The 19,635-nt window shown below is 42.4% G+C and overlaps 1 protein-coding gene and 1 pseudogene across 8 annotated transcripts in view; one reads left to right on the forward strand and one right to left on the reverse strand.

Annotated features, from left to right (window-relative positions):
• TTC13 (tetratricopeptide repeat domain 13) overlaps nucleotides 1-19,635 on the reverse strand; it is an 80,626-nt gene that overhangs the window by 38,352 nt on the left and 22,639 nt on the right. For 4 of the 8 annotated variants that reach the window (XM_060642793.3, XM_060642792.3, XM_081790547.1 and 1 more), the window contains 5 exons: nucleotides 16,776-16,846; nucleotides 7,164-7,229; nucleotides 5,556-5,648; nucleotides 2,763-2,879; nucleotides 1,596-1,706 (listed from right to left, as the gene is read on the reverse strand). In XM_060642793.3, the coding sequence (XP_060498776.1) occupies nucleotides 1,596-1,706; nucleotides 2,763-2,879; nucleotides 5,556-5,648; nucleotides 7,164-7,229; nucleotides 16,776-16,846 (458 nt within the window). The remainder of the gene's footprint in view (nucleotides 1-1,595; nucleotides 1,707-2,762; nucleotides 2,880-5,555; nucleotides 5,649-7,163; nucleotides 7,230-16,775; nucleotides 16,847-19,635) is intronic. The other 4 variants (XM_060642795.3, XM_060642794.3, XM_060642797.3 and 1 more) reach the window with 2 other exon arrangements.
• LOC132685677 (small nucleolar RNA SNORA62/SNORA6 family) lies at nucleotides 12,248-12,387 on the forward strand (annotated as a pseudogene).

Here is a 19,635-nt window from a genome sequence, read left to right on the forward strand (position 1 = left end):
CCCTTCAAGAGGCAGACGGCAGAATCATCTCTACATGACAGATAAGGGAAGGAGCGGCTGAAAAAGGTTTAAGCAGCTTGTCCAGTGGGACAGTTCACAGGGTTCAGAGCGGGAGCTCCAGCCACGGCCTTCCAACTCCAAACCCAACGCTCTGTCCTTGAAATTCATTCAGTCCACTAGTACTTATTGAGCACCTACTATGTGACAGGCACCGCCCATGATGCTGAGGGTTTACAACATGTGGCCTTTTTAAAGGTCAACTGTGCCTACCCCCCAAGAGTGTGGGCGTGATCCTCGGAACCACATTCCGTAATAAAATGCACGTTCTTTCTGCCAGAGCACTCTTTCCTGCCACGCGCTCCTGAGATTCATCACAGCTTTCAAAGTTAAGGTAAAGAACAACCTTCTCTTTTGCAGGCTCTCTTGACCTGCCAGACAGCATTAAGCGTTTTTCACCTACCCAGGCTGACTCTTAGGCCGGCCTGTCTTCACACGGACGGCTCGGGTGGGTCCTGCACCAGAGCTCTGACCCTGTGCCGGCTGTGGGCGCCGAGGAGGCCACGGTGAGAGACCAGAGCTCCCCTCCCGACTCCCAGCCAGGTCTCTGCCCCAAGATAAGGCTCTTGCACCATAGGTCCTCAACACGCCCAGAGAGTGCCAGGCCAAGGACAGGAGGCAGGGCCAGGCCAGAGGTGACACTGCCTCTCCACACATCAATCGGCTTGGACGACACCTCTTCTATTTCCTTCAACTCCTTGCCCCCAACAGCAATCTCCAGGCGGCAGCAGCAATGTGCTCGTTGTAGTAATGTCTCCAGACCCACTCTTGGAGCCCCCAGGAGTCCGATCAGGTCTCCAGCTACCCGTGTCTCCCCGTGGTCCTCTGCCCCTAAGCCCCCCAGCCACTGGGTTGTCAGAATCCACATCCTAAATAGCAGATTGGGTCTCAATGACATCCTTTCCCCCAAAGCTAGATTTTACAGCTCTCTGGGCCTACAAATTAAAATCAAGATGCTCAGCATAGCACTCTAGACACTTTGCCGACCTGACAGCTCAACTCCCTTCCACTCAAATCTCCTTGCTATGCCGCAAACTGGCCGTACCTCCATGTTCTATGCCAGCACTCATGCTTTCTCTCTGCCTGAAGTAGCTGGCTGTCCCCAATCCACTCCGCCTGCAAGGCCGAGGACAACGTCCACTTGCTCTCTGGAACCTTCTCTAACCCCGCAGCTTAAGTGAATCCTTCCTATCCCTGTTTCCAAAGCGCTTTGTTTACACTACTTTTTTTCGTGTATTTACCATATGATAAATTATACGTCGGGGGGGTGGGGGGGAGAGGGGAACTTGGTGAACTGTATCCTTCCTAAGCATAAAGTGCAAAGAATTCTTTCTCCCTATTTATCCTTTTCCCGTCTGCACCAGATAGTAGGAGCTCAATAAATACACTGACTCAAACTCCTTCCTAAAATAAACCAATTAGGTGGACACGTGAGATGCCATTTGCAAACAGGCCAAGTGGAATCCCATTAAAGTCTTCCCACCCTCGAGAGAAAAGCAGAATCATTATATGGTGCACATATTGTGTAATACTTTCACCTTCAAAAGTCCTCTGTGAAAGAAAGTTAGACCTTTGTATAGCATAGCTATAGGCTGGTTTTTGTTCAGCTCTAGGGACTGCTGAAAATCTTCGTGGGCGGTCGCATAGTCCTACAGAAAGGAGAGCAAGGGAAAAAAAGAGAGTAGCATTCATTAGATATTTAGACATTTCCTACTTTTGATTGGTAGAGGGAAAAAAAAATCCCATTTCATTCTATGCCCTCTTCGGCTTTAAAGGGAACATTTCATGACCATAAATATCAGCTGAATGCTTATCCTATTCGTTGAAACAGTGGGTTTTCTTAAGAAAGTGATGGGGAAAATCCTGCAAAGGTTTAATTTAAATACGCTGTCTCAACTACAAAAAGATTATTTATGGTCTCTCTCCCCCTGCCCCTCCCCTGCTCATGCTCTGTCTCTCTCTCTCTCTCTCTCAAAAATAAATAAACATTAAAAAAAAGATTATTTATAAAAACAGTATTATTAAAGTCATAATCTGTCAGAGAAACTTAACAAATTATTTTCTGGTCCTAGCATCTTACTACACTGAACACTTCTAAAATGATCGTGCCATAGGTCAACCTTAACGTGTGTTATGCTGAGATTGTTTTCATACCCATTTTCTCTTGCAATAGAAAATTGTTCCTGAAGTTACGTAAACCCACGCAAATAATGGCGGCAATCAGAGATACCACTATGATGATAAAAGATAATCTTGCCAGATCTGGGTCACTGCCACCGACAAGCTACGGTCTGAGAAGCCACGTTGGTTCCAGTTATGGCTCTTGCTCCCCGAGGAAATTCCAACTGTGCCTTTCAGTTTCACAATCACGTCGGTAACATGTGCACCTGTTTCCCTGTGCTGACATGTGCAAAAAAGGCTGAAGTACAGTCAATGAACCAAATCTCTTCATTTTCTCTTTTTCCCCGAGTCTAGAATTAGTCACTGCTGACAGTTCAAACAAGACAATGTACTCTTGGTACTTAACGTTTCTCCGCTGGGTTCAATTTCAGCTAAAGAAAGTGCTTTTATGACTGTCTTGTGTCACAAGCATATTATTATGCAGCCCCGAGCCCACATCTATCAAAGAGCAGCTTTCTGAAGTGAACAGAAAAGCGAAGTCTCTATTATCACAAAAGAAACATTTCAAGGCAAAAATAACTCACCTCTGATATGAAGTACAGGGTCCCCCGGTGTCTGTACAGCCGTGCTGAGGGCTGCAGCTGAATAGCTTTGGTGAGATCATTCACTGCTTCATTAATTCGTCCCAGAGGGGACAGAATCTATAAACCCAAACATGTCATTAGCGGAGAAATCTTCCAGTGACAAACCCCCAAACTGCCAACGTTCTTGACTTTTCAATTCCACCTCACCACACCCCACTCACAAGATTACTTTCCCAGCAGCAAGAATCCTTGACCCCACATACTACGCAGTGAGGTTCAAAGTCAACAGGCCTAGGGGCTGCCGATCTTTGTCCCGCAGACAGGGAGGCTGACGAACTAGAACTACAGCAATGGCTTTGTCACGGTTTCGTGGTCTGGGTCACAACAGATGTCGCTTTTCTTGAAATGTGACCCTTTTTTTCTCAACCTATCCTTATCTTTCAAAACAAAATTTAGCATTTCAAAGTTAATCTGAAGGATGACTTTGAGCCATTAAGAGCAGAGAAACTGACAGACACAGATTAGAGTCCTTCATGGTCTTTAGCTATGACCTCTGTGGCACTAAGGGCTGACTGACAATCTAAGACTCCAGGTGTTTTGGGAGTCCCTTTGTGTTAGCTCCCAGCTCATCGGTCAAGATCTGCACGGCGGAAGAACAAAGGTCCGCAGGCTTGTTTGGGAAACCCTGGTGATGCAGCAGTCAGCTGTGTGCAGGTGACAATGACAACACAGAAGACAGCTGAGAATGCAAAACTACACCAAGACGACGTGAGAAAATCCAAAATGGGTTATCAGGACTCATGCAATCAAGCTCAAGCATTTCATCCTGAGCAAATGTCCTGAAATTCGGGTTAATTTTGCTCTTAGAATATAGGTCATTTCCATCAGGTTCTACTACGTGGTTTCCTACTCTGCAGGAACCGAAAACCAGCAAAAGAGAGAGGATTCTGGCAGGCACATCACCAGTGGCAAGAATGGAAGCTCAGAAACAGGAAAGAAAGAAATTACGGAATATACACCTGAGAATTCAAAAAGCCTAGCAGTCTGGGGTTAGATTTTGGGAGAAAGAACATCCCTACCTAGTTCATAACCCCTATGTACATAACTGAATCACCACACCTCAGCACAATAATCAACATTCATAATAATGACCTGAGTAACTAAAAAAAGGTTGAATGATGTTCATTAAACACAGACTATCGCAGCAAGGATGAAAGAGAAAGATTTCTCATCAAATAATTTCAGACGTATGTAAACGGTAAGCTGTAATTTAGCTAGAAAAACCACTTTGTAGTGATATCGTTGCCCAATGATGCCAGGAAAGAGGAATATCACTATATATATTGAAGATCATTGAAAATTACTTTTTGGATTACCAATATCACTTTTGGGTACACGACTAGCTTTTGAGTAGATATGAGAAGCTTTTTGAGTAGCTTTTGAGAAACTTCTGAAGCTGCTGAACAAGTCTTCTTTCTATGCACACTTAATGAATCCATGCTTTACCGTAACATTTTAACATGACATCAGAGTAATGGAGGGAAAGAGCATCAGCACCCCTCCCCAGAGCAGATATCACCAAATCTCACCCTAAATACCAACAAGGCTCTCGTGCAGTAACGAACAAATTACAGTCCCTTAACCCTTATGGTTACAATCCAAAATAGACAAGAGATAAGGAATTATATCATTAACTGAGAAAGAATTTTATTCAGAAACCCAAATTCCCAATAAGACATAAAATTCACTTTGTGAGACTGAACTATAACTTTAGACACTGTAATTTTGAGAATACAAACATCGCAAATACAGTTGTTAAATTACTAACACATTTAGTGTTTTCTTTACTTCTAAGTTTTCTCCCCCATAAGAGGAAACAAGTCATTTTTCCTTTAGTTCAACTATGAAATTCCATTATGTCAGATGACTAAAAGTTAAGTTTTAGCCAGTGTGAACACATTAACAAATTCTAAAGCATTTGATATGGTTAAATGAGCGGTAAAATGAAATCTGGGTAGTTTATAATTATATTATGCAAATGGTAAGAGGAACACGTTTTATTAAAAGGAATGCCTCACCACACGCTCCTTTTTCTGATCTGAATACCCTTTCTCCACCTTGTCCCCCAAGATGTGGGCTCTGATTGGCTCTAGCATCATCTGTTCAGTGAGGCCTCGGCAGACACACCCCCACCCTGCCCCTGCCAGCCTCCCCCAAGCTCTGACACACCACGTCTCTCTGTTCCCGAAGAAGCATTTCCTCTTCCCGTCTCCCATCACAAATACTACCTGGTATTTTCACCAAGTTATTTCTGTCTCCACTTCAAGTCCTAAGTTCCTTCAAGGTCTGGTTTTGGTCACCCTTACCTGCTCTATGTCTCTATGTAGATAAGTACATCTCCCAAGAATTGTACATAAGCGTATACACACACACACACACACACGCACGCACGCACTTGTAATGGTTATAAATTTCATTCTGACCAAACTGTCATACTGTTTGACTAAAGTATGTCATAGATAGAGTAAACATGAACACTGACAGTAATAGTACATGTTATAACCACATATTTTAATACTAAATATTACTATTAAATGTTAACTCAGGAGTATCTCTCAGTCAGTCCATAATTTTCTAGTAATTTCAACCACGTTTAAAGGCATAAAGTACCTATGGAGGAAAATGCAATAGATAAGGGAGCTTTAAAATGTATAAGTCATAAAATAATAGGAAAAAAAATCTGAGATTCAACTAATCCAATAACGACAGAGGGAAAAAGAAAACCGCACTCACTTCTGCTCGCTGTTCAAATACCTCTGGACGATCTGGTTCCAAGGTAATTACTCGGCTCAATTCGAACAGAGCAAGTTCAGCATTCTTAATGTCCTTGAAAAGGCATTAGCTTAGTATGAGATACACTGTTACTCAAAATCAGGTTCAATAGTTTTTCTGAAAAAACTAAAAATTTAGTAAAGATATAACTACTTACTTAGAAGTAAATATGAACTTAGCTTCTAGATAAAGAGCTGCTGGTTTAAATTCAGTTATGATTATTTAACTCACTCAAGTCTACCTACCCATCAGTAGCCCATTAGACCTGGCTACATATCACAAGTTCCACTGATGGTAGGTTATTTTCTAAATTGAACCTATTTAAACACTGAATCAATGAATTTCAATGGATGAGTATGTGGATGGATAGCAGCATGCAAAATGATGCTGACCAGTGACAACATGGGGGTACAAAGGGACCGAGTCAGTGTCCGTCAAAACCCCTAAGCCTCCATACCTATGCCTTAGGAAGTCCAGGTAAGTTGTCTTTAAAATTTTCATGTTATTTTTATATTAGAAATATGAGCATGTCACTTTTACATTAAAAATGCATTAAAGATACAAGGAAATTTCATGTCGAGATATAAAATTAAAAGAGAGGAGAATTGGGAAGAAGCTCATCGCTGACAACTTCTGTCATTTATTGATGCTCTGAATGTAACACTGCTTCCTTCCTAAACACCTCTGTCATTCCCAGATCTGAGTTCGTTCTCAGTCCTCTATGTCTCAGAAGTATACAAATATTATATAAAATTTCACCAATAGGCCAGCACCTGATTCGTACAATTTTTTAAATTGGCAAAGACAAAAGTGATGCTTCTCCTTCAATCATCATTAATTTGAGTATTTCTAATATACAATAGGACAACAGAATAGTTTGTGTATAATATTCTAACTGAAAATACAAAGATCTGAATCTTAAACTATTTCCTTATTTACCATATAGTCTCAGGAAAATCTTCATGTTTAAACCATGGTGCCTTTGTTGCGTAAGATATGTCTATTATAACCCTCCTTCTGCATTCCCCAGAGAAATAAGGGGAAGAAGGTGAAAACGATATACTTATCTGGGGGAGAGTATAATACATGATAACAAATAAAAATAATCTTTATCAAAAAAAAAAAACCAAACAAACCCTTTTGGTCTTTTATCCAACCTTTAAAAATTGTGAAAGAAACTCAGATTCTAAGTCCTCCTGCACGATGCATCCCTAGACTCCACTTCTACCAATGAATATTTCTTGGGAATTCAGTTAAGGTCTCATACTTTCCTTGCTCTATGTCCAGCTCATCATGAAGTACAATTTAGGCTGGCAAGGCTGTCCTTTTAGAGCACATGGCAAGACGGACCCCCAGGAGCCCTGGGTAGAGATCCCCAGTCCCCCGCTCCCACCTTCCTGGCCATGTGATGTTGAGTACATTCTCTAAAACCACGTTCTCAGGCGGGAACTGGCGTGCCCCCACTGTGTGTCCGTCGGCACTCAATCAACAGGGAGCGGTTCTGTCGGAACCCTGGTCCAGGTCAGGTCATGTTAGGCACTATGGCAAGAGGAGCTATTCCATACTCACATGTAATCCCTTCTTTCCATAGGCTATCCCTCGGCCATAAATTGCACTAACCAGATCAGGCTCCTCCTAGTCAGACCAAAACAGAAACACGTCAAAAACTATAAACAAAACAAAACAAAACAAATCAGTTTCTGCGTAAAGCGCGTGAACGCCGCAAGCAACAAGCTCTAGTTTATGCTACTGCCACACATACGTCCACACGCGGTCCCCAACCAGAAGAGTCAGTGTGCTTGGGGCTCATTTGAATGAGACACATGATGAAGGTTCTTTGCGTTAAAAAAAATAATAAAGAGAACCAACATTAACGAGCCCTGTGCTAGTTTCTGTCACACGGTCATCTCCTTTAAAACATCCTCTCAACAACCCTATGACCTGCAGCGTCCGCGATCGTGTGCTCTGGGTGGGGAAACGGAGGCCTGGGGAAATAAACGGTTAGGCGCGAAGCACTGGGCAATGCTTCTTCCCAGTTTGTCCCCTCGCACAGTCATGAAATCATCTGAAAAGGGAAGAACCTCCCAGTGCCAACTCCATCGAGCAACAAGAAACGAGTCCACTCCACAATCGGTTGGGGTGAATGCAGTCCTTTATGCTGTATGTCAGAATAGGAATCAGACCCTTTCTGCAAGCTGCCCCCTAATGGACTAGATGAAACCCTCCTCAGGCCCAAGGACAGGGTCCTCTGCCTCGCCACCAGGTCCCCACAAACAGGTCAGTGGGATGAAGCATCCCACTTCCTGAGGGAAATGTCTCTCTTCTACATTTAGCCTCTGCAATTTCTACCTCTTCTCGGAATCCTTCCTCTGCATTTAAGAAAGAAGATAGAGCTTCTGGCTATATCGTCCGGGGTGAAACTCTTGATGCTGCTAAAGAATTGAACAGAACTGGGGGCGCCTGGGTGGCGCAGTCGGTTAAGCGTCCGACTTCAGCCAGGTCACGATCTCGCGGTCTGTGAGTTCGAGCCCCGCGTCAGGCTCTGGGCTGATGGCTCGGAGCCTGGAGCCTGTTTCCGATTCTGTGTCTCCCTCTCTCTCTGCCCCTCCCCCGTTCATGCTCTGTCTCTCTCTGTCCCAAAAATAAATAAAAAACGTTGAAAAAGGAATTGAACAGAACTGTACCAGATGAGGCACTTTGTAGACTAGTCTATCATTCGGTTTCAAATGTGAGATAGGTTGTCTGCCCGCATTGCAGAAAAAGACACAGCAACTCCAACAATAACGAGAAAAAATAAACGAGAAGATTCCATATATTGGAAAACAAAAAAGACTACTTGAAACAGAATCAGGTACACCCGTATCAAGCAGCAAACTGGTGCATCAGTGGCCTCAACCCAGCCGGCAGACTGGCTCACGGTGTATAAAAATGGGAAAAATTCAAGTAAACAGTGAAAGATCTCTAGCTTCACTTGAAAAATCAAAACATGCAGCAAAGATAAGCCCATATTTTTTGCATTCTCTCATGAAAAAAAAAAAAAAAACTAGAGCTAAGTACTGGCGGCTTCCTTAGATGAGGGGTGTGTACTCATCAGTTTCCCGGAAGCCCACCCATCACCTCTACGTCACAGCAGTCCACTTTGCTCACTTAAACCACTTCCCTGGCTCCAGACGGTTCTGTTTGGAGTTGGGATTTATAACTTATATGTGACTGGCATGAAGGGCTCCATGCTATGCGTTACATGGGAAAAAAGTCCAAGTTACAGCACTGCAGGGGAATGCCACTTCCTTTTATAAACAGTACTTATAAATGATTTGTGTGGGTCCGTACGTGCACAGAAAAGAATGCTCCAAAATGCTAACAGCAATTTTCTCTTGGGAATGGGATTACGAGCTATGTTCCCACTCTACTTACTACTATCCCTTTTCCTTGTTCAAGACAAACATGTATACATTTATAGTCGGGAAAAGATGTTTTAAGTAATATGCGTTATAGAATATCGACATGTTTATTATAAACAAAACATTTTATTCAAATAAATAGTTGGAATACTTGTTATAAACTACAGCAAAATCTAGAAAATGAGGAAAAGCACAAAGGAGAAGGGCACCCCATAATCCTGCCACCCAGAGATAATAACACTTGAAACATTTAAATATCCTCCCTGGCTGGAAAATAAAAAAGGCAGAGAGTGGGGCACCTGGGTGGCTCAGTCGGTTGAGCGTCCGACTTCGGCTCAGGTATGATCTCATGGTTCGTGGGTTTGAGCCCCGCGTTGGGCTCTGTGCTGACAGCTCGGAGCCTGGAGCCTGCTTTGGATTCTGTGTCTCCCCCTCTCTCTCTGCCTCTCCCCTACGCACTCTCTGTCTCTCTCTCAAATATAAAAAAATAAATAAAAATAAAAAAGGCAGAGAGGCTAGTTTGGAGGGAGAGGGATACAGGCATGGAGGGAGAGGAAGAGCAGGGAAAACAGTTTCCTGATGAGGAATTAAGGTAAGATTGACTTCATGTGTTTCCATAGCAATACCACCTGCCAAGAGACAGAACAGTCCACAGAAAGTAGTACAGGCTGGGGCAGGGGGCAGTGAGCCCACATGGCTCTTCCCCTCTGAGGACATTCTCCAGTGAGAGGAACACCTGCTCTCAGATGTGTAATGTCTCAAAATATATGATCTAAGAAGCTTTTCTCCTAAAACTGAAAAAAAAAAAAATTATAAGGGGCAAATCAGAAAAAAAAAAAAAAGTTTACGTAAATAAATAGTTCTTCTACTGAAGTGGCATCTCCATACACCCTATATACCTACAACAGCCACATTCAAACATACTGTGGCTCTAACTCATAGTAAAATGCCTTTTACGTCGTTACCCAGGATACACATACCTTATGTCCGTGACATGCACGCGCACACACATACACGCATTAGAAATGAGAGCTGCACTAAGTCAAACCTAGTCTTCCTATTGACATGCAGTCTTCTAGTTTCTATTCTAGTGTGTTTCATTTTTTTAAAAGGTGTTTGTCCTCACTTGCCAATCAATTTCAGGCCCTACTAAAAGGCAGCAACTCACAATTTGAAAAACAATGAGATAACATCTAAATGCTTTGGTAGAAAATATCGGTCATTTTCTTGCCTTGTTCAGTCTCATCTCCTTCCACTTTCCACTCATAATTCGTACTCTGTAGACGAGTACTACTTCATAGCTCCCCAGATACAAGACGCTCTCCCAAGCTCAGCGTGCTACACATGCTAGTTCCTCTGCCAGGAACACTCACCCACCGCCTCAGCTCAAACACCACCTCTCCCCTGACTCCTTCCAGACTCCCCTGGAAAATAAATAAGCTCCTTTGCCTTGGTCCCTACTGTATACCGTACAGACATTAGTCATTTGGTCAACAAATACTTAGGGCCAGCTTTCAGCCATGTCTGGTTTCATGTGTGAGGAATACCATAGTCACCAAAAACAAAGACAGAAGGTAAGATTCTTGCCTTCTTGGAGTTTAGCCAAAGAATCGCAAACATAAATGTAAAGTTACATGGGTTCAGTAAGAACGAGAGTAGTAAATAGTGCTGTTAGCAAATGCATAAAGACTAGACACGGTTAGGAAGGTTTCCCCAGGAAGAGGTGCCTTGGATGAAATGTGTCACAGGTGAGGGCATCTCAGAGTAGCTGGTCCAGGCAGAGGGAGCCAAAGGCCCCAAGGCAAGCAGGAAGTATAGCATCTGCTCCAAGATGAGTTTGGAGAGGTAGACAGGGACGTTATTAAGGATTTTAATCTTTAAGCTAAAAACAACAGCAAAGTACGTGTGTGTTTTAAAGTGCAAAAGTGTACGTGTATGGATGGCGTGCATGTGTGTGGAGAGTGTGAGGTGATAAGCCAGACAACCATGCCTGCACCGGTTATCTGGCAGGTGACAGTGGCTTGGCTGTGGTTTGACCAGAGGCAGGAGAAGCAGAGGGACAGGAGAGGTCCTTTGGGAGCTATCCAGAGAGAGTTGGTGCTGAAATCAGCAGCACACAGATGTGTGGAGCAGGTGGACTCACGTATGCCAGTGAAGAGGGTGCCACCCATTGATCCGGGCGGCACTGGCACACAACTAGGGATTCCTTCTCAGTTATGGGTAGGGGTGTGTGGAGGGATCAGGGGAAAGCATGCAGTCGAGTTGGAGCCTCTTAACGGATATAATTGAAGTCATTCTCTTATTACTTATTATACTGCATCTGCACATTTGTCACCCACGGTGACAATCTCCTCAAGGGAATGTATCCTCATGTTGGGATTTGTGACACTTAGTCTTAGCCTGACACGTGAGTCTTAATATGTAGCAGTTGTTAGTTAACAACAATCACTGGCCATTTTTTAGGCAGACAAGAAGATTTTAATGAGTATTAAAGACTATCAGATCAAAGTCAGCTTGGCCTGCCCTCCTCTTCTCATAGGGGGAGCAAGCAGATGACCTGGCCAGAAACAATGGGGTACCGTGATTGGAAAAAAAGCCAATTCATAGTTCCATAAGGCAAAGCAGGGTGACACGTGTGCCATTGGAATGGCTCCAGGTGGGCCACCAGCAATCACAGCTATAATATTTTATAGCAATAAAAGATTTCAAGCCTTTAAAAGATAGCCATTAAACAGTTTGTAACAGTTCAAATATCTGAACACTGACAACTTCCTGAATTTGGTCATCATTATTTTGGCCCTTAGGATTTTATATGTGGCTGCCACTGGCAGAGAACCCTACAGTGGCCCCACGTGCCTCACTTCCCCAGCCCTCCCTCTGGGTCACCCACGTGGTCTGATGCTTGTGGCGGTGACTTTCAGTTCTGCCAGTGACAGATAACAAGTTGTATCAATCAAGACGAGTAACAAAATCTATTATTTAACAACAACAGTAATTATACATCCTGCTATACTGTTTAAAAAGAAATTCTAGGGCACCTGGGTGGCACAGTCAGTTAAACATCTGACCCTTGGTCTCAGCTCAGGTCATGATCTCACAGTTCATGAGTTCGAGCCCCGCATCAGGCTCTGCGTGGAGCCTGCTTGGGATTCTGTCTCTCTTTCTCTCTGCACCACCCTTCCCTCCCACCCCCCACCACCGCTTGTGCGCTCACTCTCTCTCAAAATAAATAAATAAACTTAAAAAAAATAAAAAGAAATTCTAGAGGCCACTGGCTGGCCAACGAACTCACAAGTGTCAGTAGTGTTCTACATAAGGGGCAAGTCTTTCCCTAACACCATGAGAGTCTCTGGTCCAGTGAGTGGAGTTTGATAGTAATTCTTGCCACATGTAAAAAAAAAAAAAAAAAAAAAAGTAATTCTAAAAAAAAAAAGTAAATTGAATACAGAAACCTAAATAGTGTGTGAATCTGTAAGGGATTATTGTGGTTGTTATTTCAGTTACAATCTAGTATTAAGAGGTCCTAAATTTAAAGGGCAGATTTTCTTACCTTTCTTGATTGATACAAGTTTATTATTTTGTCTATCATGGGCTTTGGATGTTAACAAGAAGTCAAAGATCTTTAAGAAATGTCATAATGCATTATATTTTCAGATAAAAACCAATGTTTACTTCTAAAAACAAATTGGGCTCAGAACACCCATTTTTCAAAAGATTTTTGAGACTACAAGTCTAATAATATTTACGTTTTGTCAAATGTTCAGCATTTTACTTTATTTTTTTAAATATTTATTTATTTTGAGGAGAGTACAAGCAGGGGAGGGGCAGAGAGAGGGACACAGAGGATCTGAAGCGGGTTCTGCACTGACAGGCTGACAGGAGAGAGCCTGATGTGGGGCTCGAACTCACGAACCACAAGACCATCATCTGAACCGAAGTTGGATGCTCAACAGACAGAGCCACCCAGGTGCCCCTAAGTGTTCTGAATTTGAAATGACTTCAATGAAAATTAAGATTTCAATCTTCCAATATTACTTACTTTATGCGGATGCACAATCATTGTATAATAAGATAGTCACATTACTGGAATCATGTACACTTAGATGTCTCAAGTCCCAAGACATCGATCTCCTTAAATTCAGAAAGGTCTAATTTACTATCCTCATTATACCATTTATAGAGTGGCTTTAAATTTTACAAATATTTATTTTTCCACTACCAAGCCTGGCCTTCTAATTAAAACTCAAAAGTCACTGGATCAAAGACAAATAAGTCAAAAAAGTCAGTGCACAGCAAGGTAATGAGGACTGAGTTTTGCCCGAGCTGCAGAACCACATACATAATTACATGAAGGATGTTCACAAATCACACAGAGAGGCATGTTTCCTATTTTGTCTGCTCGTGTGAAATAAGAAACATTTTTATGGATTCAGTTCCACCCGAAGCAGATGAGCTCAAGCCCACACAATTAATAACAAAGGCCAATGGCTTCATAAAACTTCTGTAGCACTTAGCTTACCGAGCCCCGCCTGGGGACCAAAGAAGCACAGGGAATGGTTCTGCTTTTCAAAAACACGGTCTTCGATGCACGGACATGCGGAAGGACACTCAGAGAGAGCACTAATTCACAAGCTTTTAAACCAAGAATTTTCAATGCAGTCTGATAGATCTATCAAGCTTTGAAATTATGCTCAGTTAGAAACCTGGATGCTTGAGGAGTTTTTTTTTTTTTCCTCCCTTTATAGCTGTACCAAGTACCCCCTAGTTAGAGAACTACTCAAATACCTCACGGCAACAGAAACTGTGTAAACATCTTGTAAGTTTGCCCCTCATGGTGCAGCTAAGAAAAAAAGGTTTAAAAGCTTTACATCAAAAGGTCACGCTGGAATTTAAGTAGCCCACATGCACAGATCCAAATTGCACATTAAACGATCTTATAAAAACGATAAATCTCATATAATCCAAGCCCTCATGGTCCCATTTGTTTTCAGCTTTCTGTGAAAGGAATCAGGTTCCACACTCTGCTGCTGGATACTGGAGGAGCTCACGGGCTATCCAAACGAAAAGTCTTGTCAAGCGTTCAGGAGCTCAAAACCCCTGAAACGCTTGTGTGCAAACAGTTACCACTGCAGGTTTGCTAGAGGACGTGTGCTGGCTTACAGAGTTTCTGCCCGTGCAAAGGGTCCTGCAGGGAACAGGTGAACACCCACTGGCACATACTGACAAAAATGGTCCTGCAGTGGTACTCAGTCCAGTCCTAACATGGACAGGGAAAGGCAAGAGGGCAGCATCCATGCAGCAGTGGTGAGCAAACCGCTCTTCAGGACCCTGGACACGGAAAAGTTTTGTCCTGAAAGGCAGGACTGAGTTTCTCATTTAAAAAAAATAATAATTTTTTAAATGTTTGTGTATTTTTGAGAGAGAGAGAGACACACAGTGTGAGCAGGGGAGGGCCAGACACAGAATCCGAAACAGGCTCCAGGCTCTGGGCTGTCAGCACAGAGCCCGATGCGGGGCTCAAAGTCACGAACCGTGAGATCATGACCTGAGCTGAAGTCAGATGCTCAGCCGACTGAGCCACCTAGGTGCCCCTCTCATTAAAATTTTTGAAAAGAATTTTAGCATTTTTTAACCAATCTTTATATCCTGTGTTTCTCGTAGTTATGGAACACGAAGACATCGTAACAAATTTTCACTGAGCTGTATCCAAATGCCTCTGCGTTTGCTCTTGTTTACTCCAGTGTGTTGTGCGAATAGGCTTTTCCACACGTGTCCTGATGTGGATAAGGCTGGGAAGCACCGAGACAAAGGCACAGAAGACAGAAGTCACCAAGAACAGCACGAGCAGGAAAGCCAGAGGCACTCTTGTTCCTACATCAAAACGTGTTCTAAGTGGTCACCCGGGTCTGTCCTCTGTGAGCCCGTAGTATTTGAATTTCCGCTGTTCCCCATTCTCTGCTCCTGCCCCATCAATAGCCTGCATCACCAGAAAAGGAGTCCAACTGTATAAACCACACATGCTCAAAGAAAACTTTCCCACTTGAAAGCAGCCCATTGTATTGCAGACTGATAAAAATGCTATGTCAAATATCCGTATATTAAGACCTTGCCTGGACACACAGAAATTTTGATCTACTTTCTGAATGCAATGGCAAGAGAAATACGTTTTAAAACAATAAACGGACAAGACGAGGAGTAGCATAGAGCCAATGGAAGATTAAGATTACAGAGACTTACTGAAAAACATTTACAGTATAAAATTCAGTGAAAAGTAATATGAAATATTACATGTATTCAGATTATAAAACACGAATGCATACACGCTTTGAAAGGTCATACGCAAAACAACTTCAATGAACGGTACAGGGGCAGAATTAGGAAATTTTTTGTTAAAGTTTTTCTTTATGACTCTTATACTGCCTTCAACTACAATGGTAAAAATAGTTTTCAAAAAGTTGAATGAATGGATAATATGTCTGAAAGCTCTCACTGTTTTCTGCTACCAGTTACCAGAGATTAACTGACATTTGCTTCTATAAAAGTACCAAAACCTCCCTTTCAAACCAGGGCCAAGTGCTAACTGTGTGAAGTGCTTGCTTATATTTTCCAATATTGCAAGGCTTCACAGAAAGGCGATTTTTAACATTAGTAATCTACCCTTCATCCTTCAAACTCTGCTGAAGAATGGTATTCCATATGAGCACTCAAACACACGACGGCTTGAATCTCTGTGATTTCGAGGATGAAGGCACGATTGTCAATATAATCAATTCGAAAAAGAAAACAAAAGTGGTGCAGAAACTCCCAAATGAGTATTCTAAAATTCAGTTTACCTGCTGGATTGTAAATTATCTGTTGGTTCTCACTGTATTGGCACAGATGAACATGCTAGAATGCTGCTTTGAGTAGCTAAAAGGAACTGAGCACTTACTCTGTGCCAGGCACTGAGTCCTAAGTACTTTACAGAATATGTCATTTAAACCTAACAAGAATATTTTTGAAGGTAATGGTTATTATCCCCATATGCCAGGAGGTTAAATAACCTGCTAGCAACCAGCAGAGGGGATTAGAACATGGGTATAAGTCTTTAACTCTAAAGACCATGCTTCTTCACTACACTACTCTACTGGACACACGCACATCGACAATCGGCAATGGTCAGCATCTACAAGAACACCGTTAAATAAAGATAAGGGTGTAAGGCTAACAACGTTGGGCTATTTTACGGGTCTCCACTGCAACTCTTACACATGTTTGTTTAAGCCTTTTATCTTAACCAGATTTTAATGCAGCCATCAATCAGTGAAGGCTCAATGCGGCCACTGAGGAGTCTCACAATTATACTTCAAGGGGAGAAACAAACCCACGAGTGGAACCATGCAGATCACCTCCTGCACGGAAAGTGAACCTGAATGTCCAGCATCCGTATCTTATGGGGGATGGCATGGTACAGAGCAAAGTGAACGGAAGCTAATGGTTTTCTTTTCTTTTAAACTTGCATTTGAGTCCCATCTCTTCTAGCTGATGGTGGGGAGACTCTCAGCAAATTGCTTGACCTCCTTTGATCTCATTTTCCTCCTTTAAAATAAAGTAAAACTGCAAAGATGACATGAGAGCAGTGTTTCAAGGCCCGCGCCAAGAAAGTGCTCAGTCAGGGCTGATTTCTTTCACTTTCTCACATAACCTTAAAGTCAATGTATTCTTGTAGCGCTTTACGCATAAGCCTGTATTTCTGTCGTGACTATAAGCTTGAAATTACATAATTAAGAAGAGAAATTACCTGAAGCATTGTTGAAAAATGTCTTATGGCTTCATCATAGAGACCACTGCCAATCAACACATAAGCAATAGCTATGAAACAAAATACAAAAATATTAAAAGAAAGAACAAAGGATCTCACACCAGAATCGGTGACTAAATGCTTTGCTGAATCCTAAAAGGCAGCTCCAAGGGCTAGAAGCAGTTAAAGAAAACCTGGAAGTTAAGAAGATGTAATTGAATTCCTTCCACCACTACTCGCCACTTGCTATCAGTCTTCTGGTGCTTTCTAGATTTAAATTATTAAAGCCATCTATAAAACATTGCCTACAGAAGTAATTATCTTTTTCTAAGCCCATTGTTCACTTTCAAATACCAAATAACCTTTATGATGTTTCCCACCTATACATCAAAAGAGCTAGTAATAAGCCTCAACAAAACCCACATAACACGACAATGTGGTTTTATGGTGAAAGTTAAGAGAAACACCCAAATAGCAGCACAAGTCTCAATTCCGGGGCGGGGGGGGGGGGGGGGGGGGGGGCGGGGGGGCGGTGGTGGTGCTGAACTCACTGCCAGTTGCCCAGTAAGAACAAAAACAGAGGCTCAAATTAATACATATGAGCAGAATGCTTCATTGTAGCCAATTCACAACAGTGCAGTGCAACAGTCTTTTTCCTACTTCTTGTATTCAAAATAGGGCCAAAACACTACTCTAAATATACACTAAAGATGAATAGTTTCCAGTCAAATTGTGTAGGTAAGCGGTATTTTGAAATTAGAGCCATGACAACCTCCTAAAACACAGCAATATTTGGACTCCATTTTTTCACCTGTCCAAACTAGAATACATTATTGATATTCTATATTACATTTCATCTCTAAAACTTGCCCTAACTCCCTAAATCCCCAAATATCCCTCAAAAAACTGTATTCCTCGCTCAAAACAATACTATTTTGGTCACATTTCTTTGCAAATAAAGCTTTACTGCAACACTCTGATTCTAGGCCCTAACAGGTGTTCAAGGAGACAAGCAACTAAATCTTTTCTTGTCCTGAAGAGCTTAAATTTCCTGCCAGTTAAAAGCAGTGAAAACATTCAATGCAGAAAGAGACTAAGTATCCTTATAGTTAACCTGAAAAAGGCAAATTTCAAAAGCACTGAATGTCATAACAAGACAAGAGCTTTGGGGGCATTCTTCAAAACGAAGAGGGCTGTCTTTGTCATAATTTCTTTGAAAAGAGAAATTACGGTCAAACTCATATTCAGAATAATAAGAATGGATATCATTCAGATGTATCAGATGACCAGATGACCAGAGACACCCTTGGGGTGCGGGCCAGGAGCAGCTGGCGGGAAAAACAACAAGAGTAATAGGTGACGTGCATGGCACTCTGTACACTTCCATGTATTAAGTCATTTGCTCCTTGAGTGCAGTGAGGCAGGTACGAAGATTATCCCCATTCAAAGACAAGGAAATGAAACTTAGTGCAGTTAAACAAACTGTCTGAAGAGAATGCGCAGTGACACAGGCCCCAGGCTGCCCGCTCTGGGACCCACCCTCCAGACACATACCCTGCCATAGACCACGGCTGTACCGAAACTGCCGTGTGCCGGGCTGGCCTGCAAAACGGTTTGACTTTCCTGATGATTACATGAACAGGGACTGAAATATAAACGTATCCTGTTTGGAATGCAGGAGGATGTGATGTATTGGAAGGCCAAGATAGGCGCTCAGGTTCTCGTTCTGCCAAACACCGGTGATCACGGGAACCTCAGTCACTTCTCATTACTCTCTGGGTCTTGCCTAACAAGCCTGCAGAACATTTTCTTAGGTTCCTTTCAGATCTAAATTTTTCGAATTTCCTACCCATCTCCCCATAATCAGTAAATATCTGTCGAGTGAACAAAAGAATAAGCGACCCATAAAAACAAATATAGTGTGAGGGGATAAATACTGTACTTGGGGACATGTTTCAATTGTTCTCCGTGGCTCGGCTGTTGAACCCCACTCAAATAAAATCAAACACAGCTCTCAAATCTTTCTAAGAGTAAATGTGTTTTGAGAAAAGCCCAAAAGAATCCATTAAAAAAAAAATCCAAATCTTGGGGCACCTGGGTGGCTTAGTTGGTCAAGCGTCCGACTTCGGCTCGGGTCATGATCTCATGGTTCGTGAGTTCGGGCCCTGCTTTGGATTCTGTGTCTCCCTCTCTTTCTCTCTGCCCCTGCCCTGCTCGTGCTGTTTCTGTCTCTCAAAAATGAATGAACGTTAAAAAAAAAAATTTTTTTTAATCCAAATCTTGCAAAGATATAAATAAGTATTAGGGCCAAATGTTGCTGTGGCAGTACAAAGACATAAAGAGAACACCGGAATTCTCACAGAAATCATTACTGACCAGAATTCTACATCTCCCGGCAATGTGTGTTGACAGAAGCTGTTCTTCCAAGAAAAAAAAATGCTGTGATATGAAAGATCCTAAGCCATGTCAGGGCCTATACTATCCAGATCCACTAGGATTAGTCTTAGACCCCATACCAGGCCTTTAATTACATCACTTAGTATGTGAATACAGGGCTGAACAGATCCAAGGATTTCAGAAAAGGCCAAATCTGATTTCTTACCAGGTAATTAATTCTCAAAGCCCACTCAAAGAATAACACCAAGAAGTGATTAATACTTTTAAAATAGTCAACTCTTTGCTTGCACAAACAGAGCAAAGAAGCGAATACAAGAAGCACTCAGTCTTTATTTTTTTAAGTGAGCTCTAGGCCCGATGTGGGGCTTGAACTCACGACCCCGAAATCAGGAGTCGCGTGCTCTCCCGACTCAGCCAGCCACACGTCCTGAAGTGCTTAGTCTTAATATAAAATGCGTATGGC

The sequence above is a fragment of the Panthera onca genome, chromosome D2 (genome assembly GCF_046562875.1).
Source record: "Panthera onca isolate mPanOnc1 chromosome D2, mPanOnc1 haplotype 2, whole genome shotgun sequence".
In the NCBI taxonomy this organism is placed as follows: domain Eukaryota; kingdom Metazoa; phylum Chordata; class Mammalia; order Carnivora; family Felidae; genus Panthera; species Panthera onca.